The sequence below is a fragment of the Lygodium microphyllum genome, chromosome 13 (assembly GCF_053477565.2).
Source record: "Lygodium microphyllum isolate KBCC chromosome 13, Lygodium_microphyllum_v1.1.10, whole genome shotgun sequence".
In the NCBI taxonomy this organism is placed as follows: domain Eukaryota; kingdom Viridiplantae; phylum Streptophyta; class Polypodiopsida; order Schizaeales; family Lygodiaceae; genus Lygodium; species Lygodium microphyllum.
The window spans coordinates 12,338,058-12,362,183 of record NC_141147.1 but is presented as its reverse complement, the minus strand read 5'-3'; the positions used below and the strand labels follow the sequence as shown (position 1 = coordinate 12,362,183).

The 24,126-nt window shown below is 40.5% G+C and overlaps 1 protein-coding gene across 1 annotated transcript in view; it reads left to right on the top strand.

Moving 5' to 3' along the window:
• LOC148026346 (uncharacterized) overlaps positions 1-20,152 on the top strand; it is a 49,125-nt gene extending 28,973 nt beyond the window's left edge. Inside the window, exon 4 of the mRNA XM_087690433.1 lies at positions 19,311-20,152. Coding sequence (XP_087546559.1) covers positions 19,311-19,740 — 430 coding nt within the window. The 3' untranslated portion in view covers positions 19,741-20,152. The remainder of the gene's footprint in view (positions 1-19,310) is intronic.
• Positions 20,153-24,126: the final 3,974 nt, after the last annotated feature.

Genomic DNA, 24,126 nt, shown 5'->3' with positions numbered 1-24,126 from the left:
TTTAGGCTAATTCGAGGCTCCTAAATTTTAGGGACCTCCTAAAATTTAGGGATCTCCTAAAATTTAGGGACCCCCCCAATATGGGTGTTATATGAAAGCTTTTTCCGTGTACATCGCAAAAATGATATCCGAATCTTCATGTGACTTTCCTATGCAAAGAAATGTGCATTTCAAGCTTTCAGCCCACACATGCACATTATACAAGCATTTCATGATCATGCCATCTTGTTGATTGTAACTGTCTGTTCTAGTGGATCTAGCCCACACTTCAAGGCATCAATCCTTTCCGTGTGCGAGTCTAACCCTGATATGCGTGAGTTCTAGTCACAGGCGCCCAATCGGGTCATATAGGTGGAAGTGTGAACTATCTTTTCTCTAACCCACCGCGTGGGTCCACCATAACCTCTGACCACTCATCAATGGCCAGCTCCAATGCACTTTTCTTTATATCTAATTAGTGCAAAGGAAATAAATTTAATAAATCATTATATAGACAAATTAATGAAAAAGAATACAAATTCTGTTTCTATAGAGTTGTAACATGTACGACCACGATAGAAACACAAAGAGACAGACACAGATTGAAAGAAAAACTCAAACTTAGAAACTCAAACACAAACAAAAGAAGGGAGAGAAGAACACAACTTTGAAGTAGTGAATGAATACTGTAAATGAATGTTAGAGTGTACAGATACTCAAGGGCAGAGCAACGTGTCAGAGAGTGATGTCCACTGAAGATGGATCCCAAGTTTGTGACCACCAGTCGGAGTGTAGGATGGAGAAGATGCAGGAAATGTAGGTGTCAGGAGGACCTGGAGCACAAAACGCAAGCTAGATAGGTGTGGAAGAGGGCTGGCAGATGTTGCCTAATGAGGAGAAGTTGTTGCCTGGAGAGAACACACCAAACACAAGCTGTAGATGCAATCGCCAGCTGCCACTAGGTGATGAAGAGGTTCAAACGCAACAGGAGGAGGTCGCCTGATGAGGGAGATGGGCTGCCAGTTGTCGCCTACACACTAGAGGTGCAAACGCAGCAGAGGGAAGGTGTGGCAGCAGTCGCTCGGATTGGACAGCCACGTGTGTGTGGATTGATGGCTGAAATCTGTACTCAAGGGTGAGAAACCTGCACAGACGGGATGGGGCTTAATGGGGGCAACTTGTCTATTTGTAGATGTTGAAGGGTGCCCCAAGGAATTAGGGTTTTTGGGGGACCACTGAAACTCTTTTGGACCGCTCCCCTTTTTAGGGTTTTTCATTAATCAAGTGTGTTTTGGGGCTGTTTAAGAATGCTAATCAGCTGAAAAGCGTGTTTTAGCTCATTTAGCTCAACACCCCCTCTTATGCCTAAAACTGAACCGAAAGGTTAGGCCAACCACTTTGATTTTTACCTTCCCCAAGGCGTTTCATCCCAAAGCGTCCATGGCATCGGACAAAGGGTGTATGTCGGTTGCCCAGTGGCCCACCAAGACTACAGAGGCGATGATTATCTTACCAAGGGAGTCCAAGTAGTCACCCCAGAGAGGACAGGGCATCAAACAAAGGGTGCATGTCGACTACCCAATGGCCTACTAAGCCCTACAAAGGCGGATGGAACCACATTGAACTTTTTTTAAAAAAAAGCAAGAGTTAAATTTAATGGGATGCAGCCGATTAAGTAACAGTGACCCAGAAGACTAGAGTAGGGAGGGTATACCCAATACATTACAAAATAGTACAAGCTTACCCATCCACTTGAGAGTATCAATGATGAGGGAAAAAAAGGTGATGAGGTATCCATGTGATGGAATATGGTGGTGTGGGGACAATAGCCGCTGGTGGAAATAGCTTAGTATCTACTCAAGTGGTGCTCTGCACAATGAGATACAAAGTATGCTACATGCTGAAGAATGCTTATGTAGCAGGTGCCACTTGGACAGTGTTCCTTGTAGGGAAATTGTTCACTTGCCCAAGCGCCCTAGTACAAAGATGATGAAATCATGCAATGCAAAGGGGAAAGGTACAAAAGGGGGAGGGGGGGAGTTGATGTTGAAGACAAAGTGTTGAAACTTGTAGAATACCAAGAAGGGTAGGAACCCCTCTCAACTTGGATGTAGATGCCAAAGGAGGAAGAGGAGCCTAATGTTAGTTGTCGTGTAGTGTTGAGAACCATGATGAATGGAAGAAGATGATGATGAAAAGGATGAATCATCCTGTTGGAAGAGCAAGGTAGAAGTTACCACCATGATAGTATCAAGAGAGATGTTGCATGATCCGTCTTGGAAGGGGAAGCCTCCATGCTGGAAGAAGAGCAAACACTCCTAGAATGAGGAAACCATGATAAGAATGGTGCATATCCCACATCTTCAGCCCAGGAAGGACCAAAGCAAACTTGCAAGTTAGCCTGATTGAAAACATAAAACCTTGCAAAAGAGATAAGAATCTGCAAGCACAGAGGTCAATAGTGAGATGTTCCAAAGCAAAACATAACAGAAAGAAAAAGCTAATTGAAAGTACAATGCAATGAATGTGTATGTGTGTGAGTAAATGCAATGGAAGATATAAGAATGGAAAAGCTAAGGACAAGGAATCCTATGGGCCCAACTCTAAGAGTACAAAAAAATGGATGCTAGATTGACTGAGGGTATCCTAAGGAACCTAGAGACATGCTAGTCTAAGAGTGTGGTCACCATCGCGTACGCCCAATTAGCAGATCTCTACTAATGAAACGCCTGATGAGGTGGAGAGGGAGGTGAGATGGATGCATGAAGTGCAATGGGATTGGAACTTGCAGACCAATCAGACAATCCCTCAAGGGTAGTGAAAGAGATTGTCTTCTGAGGTTGTTCGCATGCCACATGTCCAGCAGCAACGACTGGTGTTGAGGGAGTAGATAAAGTAGAAGCGCGAGGCGTAGCCTCACTGGATTGTGTAGTCGCAACGGTCTGTTGAGGCTTTTTAGCTGGGAGACCTTGGGCCTTAGAGCGACACTCCTTGTCTACATGGTCGGATCTCTGGTAGTGTGTGTAAAACTGATTTTTCTTAGGGAGTTACTGCCAGATAGGTCTTGATTCTTTGGTTCCATGTGAGGAAGAGATGTCATCCTTGGATTGGCTAGCCTTCGCATCTTGTGAGTTCTTGCCACTGTTAGTTTTTCCTCCCGAAGAAGAGGCAACCAACCCCCTCTACTCTGGATAAGGCTATGATGAGGGTTTCTTGTGAACTTGATCGTATAGCCTCGCATAACATAAGAAGTGACACTTAAACTCATAGAAGGTCGGCACTCTAGGTTGTGAGATGATGTGCTGGATGAAATTGAAGTATTTTTCAGGCAATTTATTAAAAAAGAATGCAACCTGACTTCGGAGAGCTAGTAGTGGCAAACTCGGCGAGGAACCGCTTATATTTAGCCAACTTGACTTTTAGATCATCCCCTTCCTTAATACAAAACTCTTGAAGCTCAAAGTCGAGATTTATGTGCTGAGTGCAATCTCTGGCCGCATAGTGGTTGAGAAGGTGACTCCAACACTCTGACGCGATCGAGAAGTGCTATAACTGAGAGTGAAACTCAGAAAGCAATCCCTGCATCAGCTCAACATCGGTTGTGGCATTGCGGGCTCTCCATTGACGGATGTAGTCAGGGTGATCTAGTCGAGGGTCTAACATAGGCTCTAGACCAACAACAAGGTTCCAAAGACCTTGAGACTCAAGCACTTGTTGCATCAAATTTGACCAAGTGGTAAAATTCGACTTGTTAAAATGAGTCTTCTCTGTGAAGGCATTTTTGGCCGTAGCAACAGGAGTGGTAGTGCTAGGTGATGGATAATGGGAAAAAGTGTAATGTGGGTAGGATGGGCGAGTGGATTACACTTGGCTAGCCTCACCAACTGGTTCGAATGTGGTAGTAAAACCGGTAGGAGGAGTGTAAACATCAACATACTTGTTACGATAGTACTCCTTAAAATCCTCCTCTGTAATATGTGTGAAATCTGGAATAGGAGTAGAAAAAAAAGGTGACGGTGAAGGTGGAGTGTCGTCCTCCTCACTGAGTCCATAATGCTGTCTTAGGGTCTCCAGTGATGGAGAAGCCTGATAGAATATCATAGAAACTAGAGAAGGTGTCTGTGACATTGTGATTCGGTTACGAGTCGTATTGTGTGCCTCGTGCAAAACCAAGCTCTTCACAATATCAAGAGGATACTCTTCACAAGAGCACCGGCTCTGATACCATGTGAAGAAAACTGCTAGGGTTTGTACTAAGGAAACACAGTGTACGACCATGACAAAAACACAAAGAGACAAACACAAACACAGAAAGCAAAACTCAAACCCTAAATGCAAAACCCAAAACTAAAACTTAGAAACTCAAACACAAACAAAAGAAGGGAGAGAAGAACACAACTCTGAAGTGAATGAATACTATAAATGAATGTAAGAGTGTACAGATACTTAAGGGTAGAGCAAAGTGTCGGAGAGTGACCACTAGTCGGATTGTAGGATGGAGAAGATGCAGCAAATGCAGGTGTTGGGAGGACCTGGAAGCACCAAACCCAAGCTAGATAGGTGTGAAAGAGGGCTGGCAGCTGTCGCTTGATGAGGAGTTGTCGCTTGGAGAGAAGACACTAAACACAAGTTGTAGATGTAGTCGCCAGCTTTGCCGCTAGGTGATGAAGAGGTCCAGGTGCGGTTAATAGTTTTTTGTTTTAGTCTTGTGCTAGACAAATTTAGCGGAACTTGGGGGAGCCTTTGCTCCACCGAAGCTTCTTGTGGCCCAATCCAGGTGATCTCTTCCATTTTACAAGTATCTTGTTTTTATATGTTTGTGTACTTGAGGGGAATTTTTTCTTGTTGGGGACCGGCAATCAAGGCATGAAGTCCCAGGTTTAGGTTAGGTCTATCCGAGGGAGGTTTGAGTAGTTGTCTACCTCATGTTAGGCATTGTCAGGCATTAAAAGACCTGTTTTAGAAGGCAGTTCTAGTGCCCTTGTTCTGCTAACCTGCTAGGCGGCGGTCCTAGGAGTCCCTGCTACTAAGCCTGTCCAAATATTACAGAAGAGCAAGTTCTGAATCTATCTCAAGATGAAAATTACAAAGGTATGTAAAAAGGGGTTCTAACCCCTTAATCAGAAAGGAAAAAAAAAGAAAAAGGAAGAAAATTCCTACAAGCAGTTGATTATTGCCTTGTGAAGGCCTAGTAGGTTCCTGGGAAGGATGCCTTGTCTTCCTAGGGTAGCAGTGTGCAGTAGTCGCTCGGACTAGACAGCTATGTGTGTGTGGACTGATGGCTGAAATTTGTACTCAAGGGTGAGAAACTTGCACAGACAGGATGGGGCTGAATGGAGGCAGCCTGTCTATTTATAGATGTTAAAGGGTGCCCCAAAGAATTAGGATTTTTGGGAGACCATTGAAACTCTCTCAGACTTCTTCCCTTTTTAGAGTTTTTCATTAATTAAGTGTGTTTTGGGGTTGTTTAAGAATGCTAATCAGCTGAAAAGTATGTTTTAGGTCATTTAGCTCAGTAGTTTGAACTTGCTAGACTTCAAGGGATGTCCCTCTCTAGAACCTGTGCACCTATATACCTGTATAGATGAGGCTTGGCTACCCCATCTCATCACCCTCTCACATTTCCTCTCTAGCACTGGAGAGTTGTGAGGGATGACCATATCACCTGGATTGGAAAGCAGCAGAGGAAGGGGCAGTCAAGCCCTTCCCTCGATTTGAAAAAGTAGATCCCTTCCGCGCCTTGGAATTTTCCGTGGTCAAAGAATTGGAGTCACAGTCCGAGGAAGAGGATGACTCATCAGAAAAGTCCACATCTTACTTTTTCTTCTCCTTTCTGTGAGGTTGCTAACTCCTCGTAGTCCTTCCACAAATGTCCCTTCTTACCATAGCGACAACATCGGGCCTTTGATTTCTTCTTCCTGTCACCCCTCTCTGAAGCTGTAAAGGCCTCATTAGAACCTCCATAATGAGATGGAAGCCTCCTCTGTAAATGCAAAGATGCCTCATGCTCAAGTAGGATTGAGGACAATGTGTGATGCTCACATGTGTAGATGATGTTTGTGCCCACAAAGCATTCGCCACTCCATCAAATTCCTCGGGAAGCTTGTAAAGTACTATTCCCACGAGATGTGTCTCTGGAAGGGTAGATTGCATGTGTCAAAGCTGGTTCTGTACTCTTGTAACACAGAGCAAAAATGATTGAATAGTGTCCTTAGACTCAAACTTCATCTACTGAAGCTAGCCATGAAGGGTCACTACATGCATGGTGGAAGGTGCCTCGTATAACATTTGAAGCTTTGACCATACTTTTGGAGAGGCCTTGCAAGAGGTAATTGCCAGTAGAACTTCTTTAGAAATACATTGAAGAAGACTAAAATAGACACAGTTATCATCCGAATCCCATGTAAGCACAACTTCCTCATGGCTTTCCTCATTAAAATCTTTCAGAAGAGGAAAACGACTTTGAGGATGAGGAATGACTCCACATACAATGTATTAGATCCACTTTTGCACAAACCAGGCTTTCATCATGGCACTCCATGGAAGATAGTCAGGTCCATGTAACTTATAAGTTATCATCTATAGAAGTGCACAGAGGAGCCATTTGGAGAGGATAAGAAAAGAAGATAGAAGGACATCGCCTGTCTTAGAAAGCAGTAGAGGAAGGAGCTACCAAGCCCTTTCCTCGATCTGGAGGATCGGGGTCGGAGTCTAAGGAAGAGGATGACTCGTTGGAGAAGTCGGAGGATCAAAGTTGGAGTCGAAGGAGGAGGATGACTCGTTGGAGAAGGCTATATCCTGCTTCTTCTACTTCTCCTTCTTGCGTGAGGCTACTAACTCCTTGCACTGCAGTGGATGAGAGACAAGCTAGATCAGGCAGCAATAGGTTGCCTAATCAAAAGAGATAAATTAGACCTGTAATCAGCAGAAAAAACAGCAGTGGGAACCTATATCCTATGCTCTGATAGTGGATGCAGCAATGGAAGCATATACATATGCTGAAATAAACTGCTAAACACAAGACAGAAGAGAAAGGAAAGAGAGAACATAAGAACACTGCAAAATAAGAGAACTCAGAATGCTCGGAAAATGGAATCCATATACCAAGACTTTGAGTGTTGGATTTCACTCACGCCTATGCTCACACAAGAGTGTTAGTGATCTGCACATAGGACACTAGGGCACTTTTTATTCTCCATAAGAGAGGTTTTCCCTCTAGTCACATTATTCCTCATCTATGTATTTATGTTACACATTTTGGTCACTTACCGCACATTACACTCATCTGTGTGTGAACAATCTTTAAGTCACTTACACAACCCTAAAGTCTAAGGGTTGTACTTTTTACTTTGTACCTCATATTTTCAATCAATCAAGCCTGTCAAGCTGTGACCACACTCACTCTCTCCCTACTGTTGAGCACACTCTCCCAAGCTGAGTTGCTGCTATCCATCACCAACAAGTGGTATCAGAGCAGGTTCGTGACCAGCCATGCCCGCTAGTCTGCCAGTTTTGCAGCCCTATTGTGCACCAGCTCAACACGAGCTCCGCCTGCCTGCTCAGCCACCTTGGCCACTTTGCAGCTGTCTGCAGTGCCCGCTAGTTGAGCTCCAGCTGGTTTGTGACTTGCAGCAACCTCAGGTCACCGCTCGCTAGCCCAGGTAGCTGCACCGCCCTATGCATGGTGACACCAGCAACTCAGCCTGCCCTGTTGCCACTCTGCAGTTTGCTGCTGTCTGCAATCTGCTGTCCAGCCTCGCTCACCAGTAGCACCTCTGACTGCCAGTTTTGGACAGCTCCACCAGCTGTTCTGCCAGCTGTTTCCGACAGCTCCGCCCTGCTATATTTTATAATTTTATTCAGAATATTAGAGCCAAAGCAAAGGGCTTTTGCAAGGAAAGGTCAATTTCTGCTTCAGTAAGTGCTTTGCACAAATTGCAGAAATTTGCAGGTGTTTGGGTCAGCAAATTTGGTGCTTTTGTATTTTTGACAGACATTGGTATATGTATTGAGGTTTTAGTCTTTAATTGACTGAAATCTTGCACATCAGATGGTTAAATTTTAGGGCTTTTGTGTTTTTAGTGCTACTGAGCACTCTTATTGCATTGGACAGTGTGTTGCTTGCTAAAATCTGAAAAATTTCAGCACATTGAGGCAATTGTGGTCAAGTTGACATGATTTGGTTGATTATAGCTTGGCATTTGCTGTAATTTCTGGAAATTTGCAGATTTCCAGTTCAAGCCAGCTTTTGCTATTGCTCTTTTGCATTTGAAAGTATGACATTTATCATAGCAAATCAAGGATAGAGTGATGTCTTCACTTATGTATCAAAAGAGGATAGATTGATGGCAACAACTATTCTTTGTGGTCCTTCATGATGAAGAATGTGCTTGTTGCAAAAAATCTTTGGGATTATGTCAATGGGAAAGAGGTGCGTCTTGGTGATTTGGCTCCTGCAACTCCTCCACAAGGAGGTCGTGGTCAAAGGCAAGCTGCCATTCAGCTATCACCCCAAAGAATAGCTGCATAGAAGGCTTGGGACACTAGGGATGCCCAAGCATTGTCACTTATTGCATTGGTAGTTTAGCGGTCTATAATCCCACATATCCATTCTGTTGCTACTTCACGAGTAGCATGGCTTACACTCGAGCATATATTTGCTGGAAAAAATGATATTTGTATTTCTTTTTTGAAGGAACTTGAAAATGTGAAGATGAAATAAGATGATGCTATGCAAGATCACCTTAATAAAATTTAGGACTTACGCGAGCAGTTGATGAATGTAGATGAGTATTATTTTGATGCTCAAATGATCTCTATGACTTTGAACTCTTTGCCGTTTTATTTGGCCTTTCGTACCGCATTGAATCTTACAATGTGGGTTTTCACGCAACCACTTACTTTTCTTGAGTTGGTTAGCTTATTGTTGTAAGAAGAGCAAACAAGAAAGAATAGTGGGGTGGATGTTGTAGCTTCTGAACAAACTTTTATGGCAAGAGAGAAAGGGAAGGACAATTAGTCCAAGAATGCTCTGCAGAGTTTTGGATGTTCTGGAACTCCATAGAACAACAAGAAGCAGTGGGGTACATGAGCCAAGAAGAGCAAGTGCCATTATTGTAAAAAGCTAGGTCATCATATCACAGAATGCAAGAAACGCTCTGCTAAGGAGAAAAAAGAGTCTAGGATGGCAATTTCAAATGCACCTTCTATTGTTGTTGGTATAGAGTTTGCGTCCTTTGTCATTGACCGTGACTACGGTTTTTATATTTGTAGTTACGATTCTTCTTGGAAAGATGGAGCATTCAACTCTATAGAGGATGCTAGCACTTGGTTCTTTGATAGTGGTGCTTCTAAGCACATTACATCCCGCAGGGATTTGTTTACTTCTGTTGTGTTGTTGCAGCTCCTGTTGACAAATTAGTGCAATGTACCAACAATGCATCTTATCTTGTTAGAGGTGTTGAAGAGATTGTTTTGAAAGCAATTGATGGCTCTACTCTTCATTTGCTGGATGCTTTATATATGCTAGGGATAAAGAAGAATTTGCCGTCCATTTTTTCTTTAGTAAAATGTGGAATACAAGTCACTTTTGATGGAATTTTTGACTTTGGTACTCATTGGCACATTATTTCATGGACTTTATGAGTTAGATGCTCACTCGGTTGATCAATTAGTTTATTTGACATCTACTCTTACTCTTGCTATGTCTCAGGTAGAGTTATGGCATGCTTATATAGGGCATGTGAATTATGACAGTTTGATGCTTATGCAGCATACTCAGATGTTGAAAGGCTTACCTCTCTTGAAGTGACCTCCTAAGCACATTTGTGAGGGATGCATTTTGGAAAAATTGCATCAGTTTTCTTTTCCTTGTGATGTTGCCTTTAAAGCTACAGCCGGGTTTTGCAGATTGTGCATTTAGATGTATGTGGATCCATGCAGACAAAGTCATTGGGTGGATGTTATTACTTTGTCACCTTCATTGATGACTTTACACGTTTTTGTTGGGTTTATTTATTAATTCAAAAGTCAGAAGTGTATGATGCATTTTTGGCTTTTACTGCACTTGTGGAAAATCAATTTGGCTATTAGATTAAGACTCTATTTGGACTGGGGGGGGAACATGTATTCCTTGCTGAATAATTTTTTGAAGCAAAAGGCATTGCACATCAATATACTACTGTATATACTCCATAGTAGAATGGGGTTGCAGAAAAGAAGAATCAGTCACTCATGGAGATGGCCACATGTATACTGAAAGCTAAAAAATTGCCACATGGATTTTGGATAAAAATAGTTGTGTGTGCTTGCCACATTTTGAATAGGTGCCTTACTAAGGCATTGAAAAATATAATGCCTTTTGAGGCTTGGACCAAGTGTAAACTTTTAGTTGGTCACTTTCATACTTTTGGGTGTCTTGCATATGCTCATATTGCTGAAGTATTGGGAAAAAAAGTTGGACAATAAGACTATCAAGTGGATATTTGTGGGGTGCAATAGTGAAAGAAAAGGGTGTAGATTGTACGATCTTGTTTCTAAGAAAGTTTTTGTTAGTAGAGACGTGATTTTTGATGAAACATCAGAATTATCTCTAGCTAGTTATGACACATATCAGGCTGCAAAAGATGTGTTTGAAGGGTTGCTACCTATTTCTTTTGATGATATAGTCGGAGCTTTATTAAATGAACAAAGTGTTTAGCCAGTTGCTCCATTAAATAATGTAAAAATTCAGCCTATGCCTGATCTGAATATTCAGCAAGATGTTGAACATGAGGTTCATCAAGAGCATGTACATCATCAGGAGGCTACACATATACGTAGATGGTACTTGTAGAATCTACAAGACAGTCATTTGGATGCTCCTCTTGCTGGTCGTACTCAAAGGCTGTCTTGCTAATCCCATGTTTGATTATTTATGATCATGCTAATACAATGGAGTTTGTTATGGCAGCACACACACTTGATGATGACGAGCTTGATTCTTTTGAGGATGTACAACAATGTGCATTGGATGGCAGCAATACAAGCTGAATATGATTCTATAATGAAGAATCAAACATGGGATATAGTTACATTGCGTGTTGGAAAGAAATCCATTGGTACTAAATGGGTCTATTAGCTGAAATGAAAAGTGGATGGATTCATTGATAAGTACAAGGCCAAGCTTGTGGCAAAAGGCTATGCGCAAAAGAAGGGCATTGATTATGAGGAGACATTTGCTCCTACATCTCGTATGACCACTATCATGTGCATGGTTGCATTGTTGGATTGTGCACCAACTTGACATTAAAACGGCATTTTTACACGGTGAACTTCAAGAATAAGTGTATGTTCAGGAGCCCATGGATTTTGCAATTAAAGGATTTGAACACTTCGTATGCAAGCTGAAGAAGGCTTTGTATGGTTTGAAACTGATGCCTTCTTACTCAGCCAAGGATTTATTAACAGCCCATCAGAGTCTACTCTTTACGTATGCAAAGAGGGGGGATCCTTGCTAGTCATTTATCTTTATGTGTATGATCTTCTACTCACAAGGGCCACATGTTAGTCAAATTTTAGCATTCAAGAAAAAATTGTAACAAAATTTTGATATGTTAGATATGGGGTCTTTGCATTACTATTTGGGCATTCAATTTATTCATGATACTAGAGGCATTGGATTGTCATAGTCAAGATATATTGGTAAACTCCTTGAGAGATTTGGCTTTCAGGATTGCAAGCCAGTAAGTACACTGATGGAGACTGGACTTAAGTTGTCTTTGCATGATGACACTGATATATTTGACATCCATACATATGCTCCAGCAGTTGGTTGCCTCATTTCTTTATACAACACAAGGCTATACATTCCGTTTGTAATTTTAGCCTTGAGCAGATACATGCATAGCCCATGCATATCACATTGGTAAGTTGTGAAGTGTGTTTTTTGTTACTTGTAGGGCACTAGGACTCTTGGATTGCTTTATGCCAAGGGGGGGACCGCTACAACTATGTGCTTACAGTGATTTCGATTGGATTGGAGATTTTGATTCTCGTCACTCTACAAGTGAAAATTGTTTCTTTTTTGGCTCTTCTTGCATTTCTTGGCTTAGCAAGAAACAATCCACTATTGTCACATCATCTTGTGAAGCTGAATACAAGGCAACTTTCACTACTACAGTTGAATGTGTATGGCTGAGATGTTTGTTGGTTGATCTTGATGTATCTATCACGGAGCCTACTCCTTTGTTTATTGATAATCAAAGTGCCATTGCAGTGGCACGGAACTCAGTGTTTTATCCACGTATGAAACACATTGAGATATAATATCACTTTTGTCAGAGAGAGGCTACATGTAGGGAATATCAACCTTGTCTACTATCCTATCAACAACAATGTGGCAGACATCTTCACCAAAGCTCTTCCTCGCAAAAAATTTAAAGCATTTTGCAATGCTTTAAATTTGATTTTCTTTGGTGGTTGGATGATTCTTGTTTGCTGATACCTTATCACTCTAGGGGGGTTTGTTGGATTTTACTCAGGCCTATGCTTACGTAGGAGTGTCAGTGATCCACACGTAGGACACTGGGGCACTTTTTACTCTCTGTAAGAGTGGTTTTCTCCCCCAGTCACATTATTCCTCATTTGTGTATTTATGTTATACATTTTGGTCACTTACTGCACATTAGACACATCTATGTGTAAACACACTTTAAGTCACACAACCCTAAAGTCTAAGGGCTGTACTTTGTACTTTGTACCTCGTATTTCCAATCAACCAAGCGTGTTGAGTTGTGACCACACATACACTCTCTCTATTGTTAAGTACACTCTGAAGCTGAGTTCCTGCTGTCCATCACCAACATTGAGACATTATAGAACCAATGTGAGTCATTGGCTGTGAAGGCACTGGCATTGGCTTCTCTCTCCACAAGAACCTGTCAGATGATGAATGAATGAGGAGGAGGAGAGATTGACAATAAATAGGCCAAATATTAGCCATAAATATGGGCTGGTTGGCCAACATTAATAAATGCTGGCCGACTGGCCTATAATGCCATAAAACACATAAGAAAAGGCTAAACAAAATGCCTAAATATCAAGGTGCCCAACCTCATGAATCACATGTATAGACTCATCCATGAACTAACATATTTGCTAACATCCTTGGCCCCTAGTGCTTCAAATGAGGATTCTTAAGATCGTGAGGAGCTTCTTCATCACCGGTCCACATATCAACATTGGAACTCTTTCTGTCACCCTTGGATCGACATCTTCTTTGGCCTTAGACCAGCAAGCACTGCTAGTTGCACACTCTTGTCTTCGTCACTGTCTCTATTGCTGTCATCATTTTCTAGCTTGATCCTGTGCCCTCATTGACAATTTGGGTTGTGTGTAGGGATTGATTAGTTTGCCATTGTATTCAGTATTCATTTCAAATTCAATGTAGATTTCTCTTTTCTTCCTGTTGTTTCTTCTCTTCTCTTTTTCTCTCCGTGTTTGTATTTCTCTTTTGTTGCACACTGTCTGACTGTTAGCTGAGTTAAAAGACTGGACCAGTTGACGGCTGCAGATGTTAGATACACTCAATTCCACATCCTCGTAAGGTGCCACCAATGATCCATGGTGCTCTTAAGTTATAAGGTCCCCATTATGAGGAGAAGCCATATGTGAGCATGGACATTGGTTGGATCGTGACTTGTATGTCAGATGAGTTCTAAGTAACCGGATGGCAAAAAGGTGAGCTTTGTGAATCTGGCCTTTGGGTTAGATAGAGTAGTTATGTTGGTAGCAACTCGAGGCACATGGTAAAGGGAGTATTGCCTAGTAGACTAGGGAAGGTTCATAACATGATCGGATAAGCTGACCAGACTACCTTCTTGAGTTATAAAAGGAAGACTCTTCTAAAGCCATCATCAATATATCCTTCACCCAATCAGAAGCTTATGGGTGGATAGAGGCATCTTTATATTAGTTCATTTGAAATTAAAGCAGTTTTTATTCTTCTTATATTTGTTGTGTGTTTTCTACTCGTTGCTTAGATTTTGTCCGCCGTATAATTTCTACATGGTATTAGAGCCCATGGGGCTCTGAGATGTGAAGAGTACGTGAGAGGCAAGGGCTTCAACAATGAAGAGGAGAAATGTCGTTTGCTGCATCAGGTAGCGGTGTTGGTGCATCAAATGGTGCTGTTGCTATAGTGACAATTCAAACACTAAGGATTTTCTACCAGCCTTTAGTGAAGGCAAGTTAGATGGTACAAACTACACATTGTGGAAGTTTAAAATTACAACTATCCTTGATTTTTATGAGCTTCTGGTGGAGACAGTGCTGGGAGAACCACAACCTGCCCGCGATCCATCAAATTCGAGTGTCATGATTTTTCCAAATGCAAATCTTCTATGAGCTTGGAAACGAAGGAATGTAGATGCATTGTGTGCCTTAGTTACAAGCTCTTTTGACAGTGTTTTGATCTTAATTCAGCATGCAACTAAGGCATGAGAGGCTTGGAACGTACTGAGGAGTCAGTGTAAAAGGCGAAATCAAACAAGGATTCAGAACTTGGAGGATCAACTAGTAGCAGAGAAGTTTGCTGAAGAAGAGACAACTGAAGCATTCATCACTCAGATCAAGAATCTGCGCAACCAGATGATTGGCACTAGGATACAAAAGACTAGTGAGAAGCTAGCTCGGAGGTGTCTTTGGATTTGTCCACCAAAGTTTGATGGATTATTGACGGCTCTAAATACTCAAATGAGACTCCAAGCTTTGACATTTGAGGAATTTTGTGCATGATTAATGGAGTAGGAGTTGTGGCTTGAAGCCCGAGAAGGTAGTAGCAGTGGAGATGTTGCATTTTCTGCCAATGCGAAAGGCAAAGGTGGTTCCTTTACCAATGGTGACAAAAAGAAGAAGGGTGGTAAGAAAAAGTTTTAAGGAGAGTGCTTCTACTGCAAGAAGAAAGGACATGCAATTTTAGATTGTCGTGTCAAGAATATAGATGAAAAGAATGGCACCGTGAAGACTAAAGGGAAGGAGACAGCCAATCCGGTTGAAGCAGCGTTGGAGTTATTCATGGCCACCATTGAGGAAGTGTGTTTCTCAGCGCAAGAAATATGTACTATTGACTCGTGGGTATTGAATAGTGGCGCCTCCCGTCACATGACCAATAAGAAAGGTCTATATAGTTCTATGAAGCCTGTGCAAGAATCCATCACTGTGACAGTTGGGAATGATATAAAATGCGTTGTCGAAGCCACATGTGCTATTTCCTTTGTTATTGCAAATGGTGAGCTCAGAAATCCTTCAAATGTATTGTATGTTCCAAAGATTAAGAGAAATCTACTATCAATTGCTTCTATAACTAATCTTGGCGATGAGGTGAGGTTCACTAAGATAGGTGCACAAATTATTGACAGTGTTGGCAAAGTTGTCGACAACAGAGAAAGAAGGAACAATTTGTAAGAGCTAAGTGCTCTTACAGCTACCGCTGGTGTGGGTACAAGTAAACTTTGGCATGAAAAATTTGGTCACATTGGTTTTGTAGTGTTATAATCAAGGTATGGTTACTCACCTACCTGCAGTAACTGAAATGAAGGAACCATGTGAAGCTTGTATGATGGGGAAGCAACAGAAAAAGACATTTCCATCAGAAAGCAATAATAGAGTGAAGGCTTCTCTAGAGTTGGTGCATGTTGACTTATACAGTAAAATGCCTACACAAGCCTTGGGAGGATCTTCTTATTTTATGTTGATCATCGATGACTATAGTAGAAAGATGTGGGTGTGCTTCCTTCATGATAAGGCTCAAGCTTTTGGTAAGTTTAAAGAATGGCTAAAACTTGTTAAGAATGAAACATGGCAAAGTGTGAAGAAGTTTAGAATAGATGGTGGTGGTGAGTTCAACTCAAAGGAGTTTGAAGACTTTTGCAAGAGCAAAGGGACTAAGTGTCAATTGACAACACCTCATACACTTGAGCAAAATGGCGTTAAATGTCGAAATCACACTATTGTGGAAATGGCAAGGTGCATGCTTAAGGGCAAGGGATTACCTAACTTGTTTTAGGCAGAAGATGTTAATACTATAGTCTATATTTTCAATCGAAGTTTGTGTACACGAAGGCTCTCAAGGGCAAAACTCCTCATCAGGCCTATTCTGGTAAGATACCATCGGTCTCACATTTTAAAACTTTTGGATGTGAATGTTATGCATATGTTTCAAAGGATAAGAGAAACAAGTTAAATCTAAAAAGCACAAAATGTATCTTCTTGGGTTATAGTGATGAGCAAAAGGCTTACAAATTGTATGACCAAGAGGCAAAGAAGATCATAGTGAGCTGTGATGTGGTATTCAAGGAGCAGTCACATACAGTGGAGGAGGATAATATAAGTTCTTCCACTTTATCATCCAACGAAGAAGTAGCCCACTATGAACTTATCCCAAGAGTTATTCCTACCCTTAAGGAGGAGGAAGCATTATCTTCGGATGATAATGAAAAATTTCACCAACTTGCAATCATGCTATTGGAAAAACCATTGTTGGGATGGGTGAAGCAGCTCTATGATCGCAATAATCCTATGCCTACCACAAGTCAAGAAAAGACAGATGGATCAATGAGGTTTGTGAGAATAGAGGAGCAAAGACAGATGGATCAAGGAGGTTTGTGAGAATAGAGGAGCAAAGAATGGCTTCCATTCACATAGTCAATATGGCCTTGATGGCTGAGATTATAAGAGAAATAAAGGAGCTAGCAGACTTGGAAGAAGAACTTTCCGATCTAGCATGAAAGTAGCTATGAAAGTTGAGTATGATAGTATAATGAAGAATGATACCTGGGAGCTAGTGGATCAGCCAGAAAGATTATTGGCACGAATTGGGTCTGGAAGGTAAAGTACAAGGCTGATGGCAACTTAGAAAAGTACAAAGCCAGGTTAGTTGCACAAGGATTTTCGGTAATCCTATGCCTACCACAAGTCAAGAAAGACAGATGGATCAAGGAGGTTTGTGAGAATAGAGGAGCAAAGACAGATGGATCAAGGAGGTTTGTGAGAATAGAGGAGCAAAGAATGGCTTCCATTCACATAGTCAATATGGCCTTGATGGCTGAGATTATAAGAGAAATAAAGGAGCCAGCAGACTTGGAAGAAGAACTTTCCGATCTAGCATGAAAGTAGCTATGAAAGTTGAGTATGATAGTATAATGAAGAATGATACTTGGGAGCTAGTGGATCAGCCAGAAAGATTATTGGCATGAATTGGGTCTGGAAGGTAAAGTACAAGGCTGATGGCAACTTAGAAAAGTACAAAGCCAGGTTAGTTACACAAGGATTTTCGGAAGTGAAAGGCTTTGATTTTCAAGAATCATTTGCTCCAACTACTAGAATGACTACTATTCACATAGTACTAGTAGTGACTGCTCCTAAGAAGTAGCCAGTTCACCAAATAGATGTTAGATTAGCCTTCTTGAATGGAGACCTCAAGGAGGAGGGGTATGTGACTCAGCCATTGAGGTTTGAGGCCCCCCATTTTAAGAACAAAGTTTGTAAGCTGAAGAAGACATTGTATGGGATGAAACAAGCCCCTAGAGTATGATACTGGTAGATAGATAAATTCTTTTTAGGCTTGAATTTCAAAAGATGTGCCTCAAATACTAGCTTGTATGTTTACGCGAATGGTGAAAAGTCTGTAGTGATTGTCCTGTATGTGGATGACTTTTTTATTATGGGTGACTATGAATATGATCCATTAGATTGAAAGGCTTTGAGCTCTGAGTTTGAAATGACAGACTTGGGCTTGTTGCACTATTGTTTGGGGATTAAAGTCTAGTAGGAGCTTAGCAAAATCTTCATCTCTCAAAAGAAGTATGCATTGGAGATCTTAAGAGTATTTGGCATGACCGAGTGTAAGGAGATAGCTACACCTATAGATATGCTAGAGAAATTACATGGCACAATGGGACATAATCTAAGCAAGGAGTAGAGAATACACAACAAATATGAGAAGAACAAAAACTACTTTAATTTCAAACGAACTAATACAAAGATAAGCTCTCTCTACCCATGCACTTCCACTGCAAAGCTTAGATAGTGATCCAAACAGATGATAGGCAAAGAGCTTAAGGATAGCTGGAAGAACTCTGATTGGGTGAATGATAGATTGATGATGACTTTAGGAGTGTCTTTCTTTTATAGCTCGGGAAGGTAGTTTAGTCGGCCTGTCCAACCATATTATGAATCTTCCCTAGTCGGCTAGGGAATATTTCCTTTACAGTTGGGCACCTCGAAACTCAATGCATTGTGCCTCCAGTTACTACTATAGCATAACTACTCTATCTAACCCAAAGGCTAGATCCACAAAGGGCACATTTTTGCCATCTGATCACTTTGCCTCAATTGGTTGCTTCTTATTGATCCAAGAGAATATTCTTGAACCTAAAGAGAAATAATATCTAAAAACTCATTTCTCGGAATTATTGTTACCTGCCCAATTTGAGTCACAATTCCCCATAAGAGCACTTCTGGAACTGTATGTGATACCATAGTCAAGATTTCCCTTCAAGTATCTCGGCATCCACATCCTAGCTTTCCAATTTGTTGGAGAACCTACTCAGAACACCAACAACAAAACTGATATTTGGCCTGGTGTTACACAAGTAGATGAGGCTGCCAATTGACTGCTTGTACTTGCCAATGTCTACTAGGGTTGATGTATCCTCAACGGATAACTTCACATAGATAGATCCATTCATGAGCTGTCATGGTGCACAGGTTTTTTCTGGTGAGCTCCTGACATGAGGTTGAAGGTAGATTGTAGCATATGCACCAGTGTGAGTAGTTCAATGAAGCTGGCAATTGGGCTGGTTCTTTATGACAATCAAATAATGTGGCTGCCAGCTTGGCCTGCATTTATTGGAAGTGCACTAGCCTTTGCAGACATTAGGGCTTCTTGAAATTGCTTACTTCCCTGTCTAAATGAATCAAAAAGTGTCTGTATCAGTGAGTAGGCATTGAATTTGAAGTGAATTGGGCTGCAGAGAAGCCAGCTGTTGCTTCCAGCCGACACTAACAGCAGAGAAGGTCCTTGTAGAATGCAACCAAGATACGGATGCCCCCTGACATCAAACAACCAAGCAGTCCAAGAAAAAGGGACTGTTGAGCTTTATGTGAGTTGAATTAGCAGATCTAAAGTCACATTTGCCTAACCCACAACGTGCGGTTGTTTGTCGTCCAACTATTAAATATTCAAGCTTCCATTTTTAGTTTTCGTTGCTATGCTGATGATCTACTTCCATCTACTTGCAGGATTCAGTCTGGAGAGTGGCTCTAAATATGTTCGTTTTTGCCATTGACAGGCACCAAGACTTGGCATATTGGCCGTTTACGAAGGATACACGAACAGCTTCATTTTGGCTTGCACTTGACGATTCGACCATTGAGAATGGATGTTTGCGGTTTGTTGCGGGCTCTCATTTAGAGAAACAACTAAGGCATCATGGACCTCTTCATGGAGATAGGGATAAGTCTCACACTCTAGCAGCACAATTATGTGAAACAGATGTTGAAAATCCAGTTGAAATCAATCGAGGGGATGTAACTGTTCATCATGAGCGGACATTACATGGCTCAGGTGCAAACCACAGCTCCAGCAGTTGGCGCAGAGCATGGGTTTTAGCCTACAGGTCTAAATCAACTGTTGAAGAGGAGCGAAGAATAGGCTTTACACATTCACATAATGATTCCTTACAAGTTTTGAACAGGGTTGGCATTGATGATCTGTCCTGAGGAGAGGCTCCTACTGAGCCTCTTCTGTGATTGGTTTGGTCTGTTATACTACACTTTCTTCTGCAATTCTCTTCTATGGTTTGAGATGCCGAGACAAGACACCCTGCCAACAATGTACATGCTTTAGGTCACCAAGTATTGTGTATCAAATATATTTAGACTTGAAGATTGGTTCTGCATTTAAGTCGTCTGTTGATTGAGATGTGGGAAGGTCTGTCACCTTAAAACATCTGCTTTATCATGTAAAGACTTGTAGATTGGGTCTGAAATAAAGGCATATGCTCATTGGGATTTGTGAAGGCTTGTCAGTTGTAAATGTCTGCCTGGCCATGATAAATTATCAATCTTCCTTGTGTAATCAAGGGCTTTCCAGAGGAAGTGTCTCCATCTACAAGCCTCTCTTCTAATATGAACCTACTGTTAGCTTAGGATAAGGCTTGGAGCAACGTTCTTGCAGCTCACCAACACAGTTCTTCTGCTCTCCACTTTCTGGATGGGGTTAGATGTCACATTTGAATGATCCTGCTCTCATATGAATATGCAGGGTTGCTTGGAAAGCCCAAGTGAGACATACGTGTCTCTCTTCAAGTTTCAGAGGTGTAGCAAGATGGTTTAGGTCAGTATGTTGTGATGATTGTTTGATATCTATTTAAGTTTTCGTTTTGTGAGCACTTTGGTGGTCAAGTATGAGGTGGTTTGGCTAGTGGTTGCATTTGTTACTTTAGTTCTCTATGATTGTGATCTTTGAGTTTCCACTCATGCAAATTTGTGACTCTCTACTCTGAATTTTCTAATTATTTATTTTTGTCTTTTGATATTCAAATACTCGATGACAAGATATGACTCCTTAAATATTGTATTAGGAAAAAAATGAACTTACAAATGGGTCCTTTAGCCCTTCTCTCTCTCCTCCTTAAAACAAGGAAAAGAGGAGGAAGAATAGTAAAATAATCCTATTCTCTCTCTACTTTTGCAATCTCGTTTTGCATTTTTTATATTATTTACAAAGATATACTCAGATTCTTTCTCTCTCCTCATTCAAGAAATCTTTTTCAATCAAATTTTATATTAAAAAAGGAGTTAGTTACGAGAGTGTGGTGCTTCGTTATCAATGCAAAATGATTAGTAGATATGAGGTAATTGATTTTTTAATCGAAAATAAGAAAAATGAAAATTTGAAAGTTTTTTAAAAGATATTTTAGGGATTTTTTATATTTTGGCTTTTGGTCAAAAAACAAACAAATTGGTCAAATTTCGTATTTTTTGAAAATATTTTTGGAGATAAAATAAAAATATCTAAAACATGAAAAGTCTTGGACATTCTTATCCTTTGAGTTATTTTTCTCTATATCTATATTTTCTCATGGTTCTACTGTGACCTCTTCTTTGTGTTTATGTAACTTTTATTAGCAAAGTGAATTACTTATATTCTCTTATCTCTCGGTATATTTGTGTGTCTCTCTGAGCATCTCTACTCTATCTCTTGTGACAACCAAGTAGGCTTTCCGTTTCTATTGATAGTAAAATGAATACATGAAAGGAGTTGCATATTGAGGTAGAGATTGAATACATCCCACTATTTAAAAAAACCCAGTGCACTAGTGTCAATTCTCAGGTTTTGTAGGGTTATATATAAATGGGATTGAAACATGTGGACTTATGGGTTGATGGGAGAATCTACTAAATTGATCCCTTAAACAATAGACTTTCAACTTTCTTACGAATTACAAATTTACTGAAGTATGTGTGCAAGAGTGAAAATGGGTTGCTCGATTAAACTAGATAGCTCAATACTCAGGCGTTCAAAGTATTTATAACTTGCCAAGCAACCATAAAGAATTGTCATGATGTGATTGTTGCACATCTTCATATACAATAGCTCATAAGACAAGCGATACAGCTGAATGACACTATAATTCAACAAAACAATCAAATTATTTTAATGCAAGACATTATCCATGACATTGATATCTCATATGAGAAGGCAAAGGCACAATTGGACGACCTGAGAAAGATCAACAACAAGCTAACTCAGGAGCGTAAACGAAAGAAGAAGCTAATCAATGAGTTACTTGTAAATAGCAGCCAGTGGAAGCGACATATCAAAGCATGTAAGGTAGCTCAAAATGGGAACCTAGATGAGGGTGAGGTTGGATCATATATTAGTAGATTGTTGAAGGTAAGTACATTGGAAAACGCTTTGAGCAATCTTAAGTTTAAAGCTGTCAAGGAAAAGGTGATTGAGTGTACATTAAAAGATGTGTCAAATGAGTTCTCAGCTATGGATGCACAATTCATTTGTGATCAGGGCCAGTATTAGCACAACAACTTACTTAAAGATGTTTAAAGGTGTGAAGGTTGGGTTTGGTCGTGTGTTGAAGAGAAATAGAATTGTGTCTCGTCCTCAACCTTCAAAGTTAACAGAGGTCCAACAAAAACTTAATACAAAGATTTTGGAGCTGATATAAGAGATCCCATGCATGTTCAATGCATGAAAACACTAAAGATTGGGACAAAAAATGCATATGAGGTGAAGTTCACTGAACTCAATAATTACTATTTAGATTCGATTTGTACAAGGTGCAGTCAGAAATAGTAATGTACTACAATGTCTGTTGAGGAATGTAATGGTAAATTGCAGTTTGTTATAAAATTAAATGAAAGTGAGGTCGTTAAAGAAGTAAAGCTTGAAAGAGTTAGTGTAACTCTCATGAATAGAGCTTTACAATTTGACAAGAACAACCCAAGAAAATTTAGTGTTCAATCTGAGCGCCATGTGTGGTGGCTTATTGCATTTGAAGTTCTTATAGAAACATTTGAGGTACTGCAGTTGTTTTTTATGCATACAAGCATTCCAAGCATAATCGATCATCAAGAACATGGTGAGATGCTCTCGGTTGAAGGGTATGGTCAATACCTGGTTGAATGGCATCTTGCAGGAGACTTGAAAAATTTAAAATGCATGTGTGGAATCTCCAATGGTGCAAATACAAAGAATCTATGCCTATATTGCTTGATAGAGAGAGTGGAAGGAAAGGACGGAAATAAAAACTGGCAAAGAGTGACAAGTGTTGCACCGACGTGCAATAGAGAAGATCCCACTTGAAAGCCTATCTTCAACATTCCATTGGATTGTATTCGCATTTGTTCATTGCATGCTTTTGTCATAATCATGGAGAAACTTGTATATGAATACATTTGCTTTGCTTATAGAATGTAACCAGAAAAAGAAGCCATTGCAACGTGTAGGAATGTGAAGTGAGTGCTATTAGAAATTGGGCTATACAAGCATTAAGTGACGATTGAAAAAAATGAGAAGAGATCAGGAAAATCTGGTAACTGCCAAAAAAGCCTTGCTTTGAGGAGAAAAGGCTAGGAAGTTTCTCTTAGCATGCATCAATGAGAAAGGAAATGTTATGGTTCTAGGCCATATGACTATGATGGGTGGAAAAAGTTATATTTTGCAGTTCTTGATCGAAGTAATGGAGGAAAAACAAGGTTGTGATCAAAGCTAAGGTTTGGATAAGTCTTAACAAATTGGCTCACTTATTTCATAAGATAGTATTTAATAATGAATATAAGCAAGAATTTATTGATGCTATGCATAGTTTCTACGAAAATATGGTGGAAGCATGGGACAAAAGCTCTATCACACATTACATGGTGCGTACTAAGTTAATATTTTAAAATTGTATGAATTGTATGAACTATTGAGCATAGTTTTACTCATGTGTGATATGTGTATTTGTAGCATATCCTTGAGGCACATGGGCCATACTTTGCAGAAAAGGGAAGCATTAGAGTTTGGTCCACACAAGGGATGGAAAATTCACATTGGATAGTGCGTGGTGCATACTAAAGAAAAATTGATTATGGTGGAGGGGTGAATGGTAGCAATCCAATGATCCAATTGCTATCTTGGTGGTATAGGATTATAGTAGTAGATGAAGCTAAACTCTCGCAAACGAGAGCAAATAAAAGTGCTGATGAATCGGCTGCAGACATGATGGAATTACATCGTGTTACTAAAAGAGTGCATTATGAAGCCTCAAGTGCCAAAGAAAACCATGCCAAGGAACTAGAAACAAGGCTTTGACAAGGCAACAAATGGATTCGAAGAGAGCTAAGATAGTAAGATGAACAATGTGTTGCAATTCATACTTTAAGAAAGAAAGAGAGTGTGCATCTATGTGAATGAGTCTTATAGTTTAGGGTTATATAAAAGAGGGTTTCACTTTCTATTTTATTCATTGAGTTCTCACATCTCTTGTGCAGAAGGAAAGATGGCTAGGCCTAAGGTAGTTGCAAATAAGCTTCCACTCAGAGCCCCACCCCGTGGAGCATCTACTAGCTTAGATGTACCCCCTTCTCAACCTAACCCAGCTT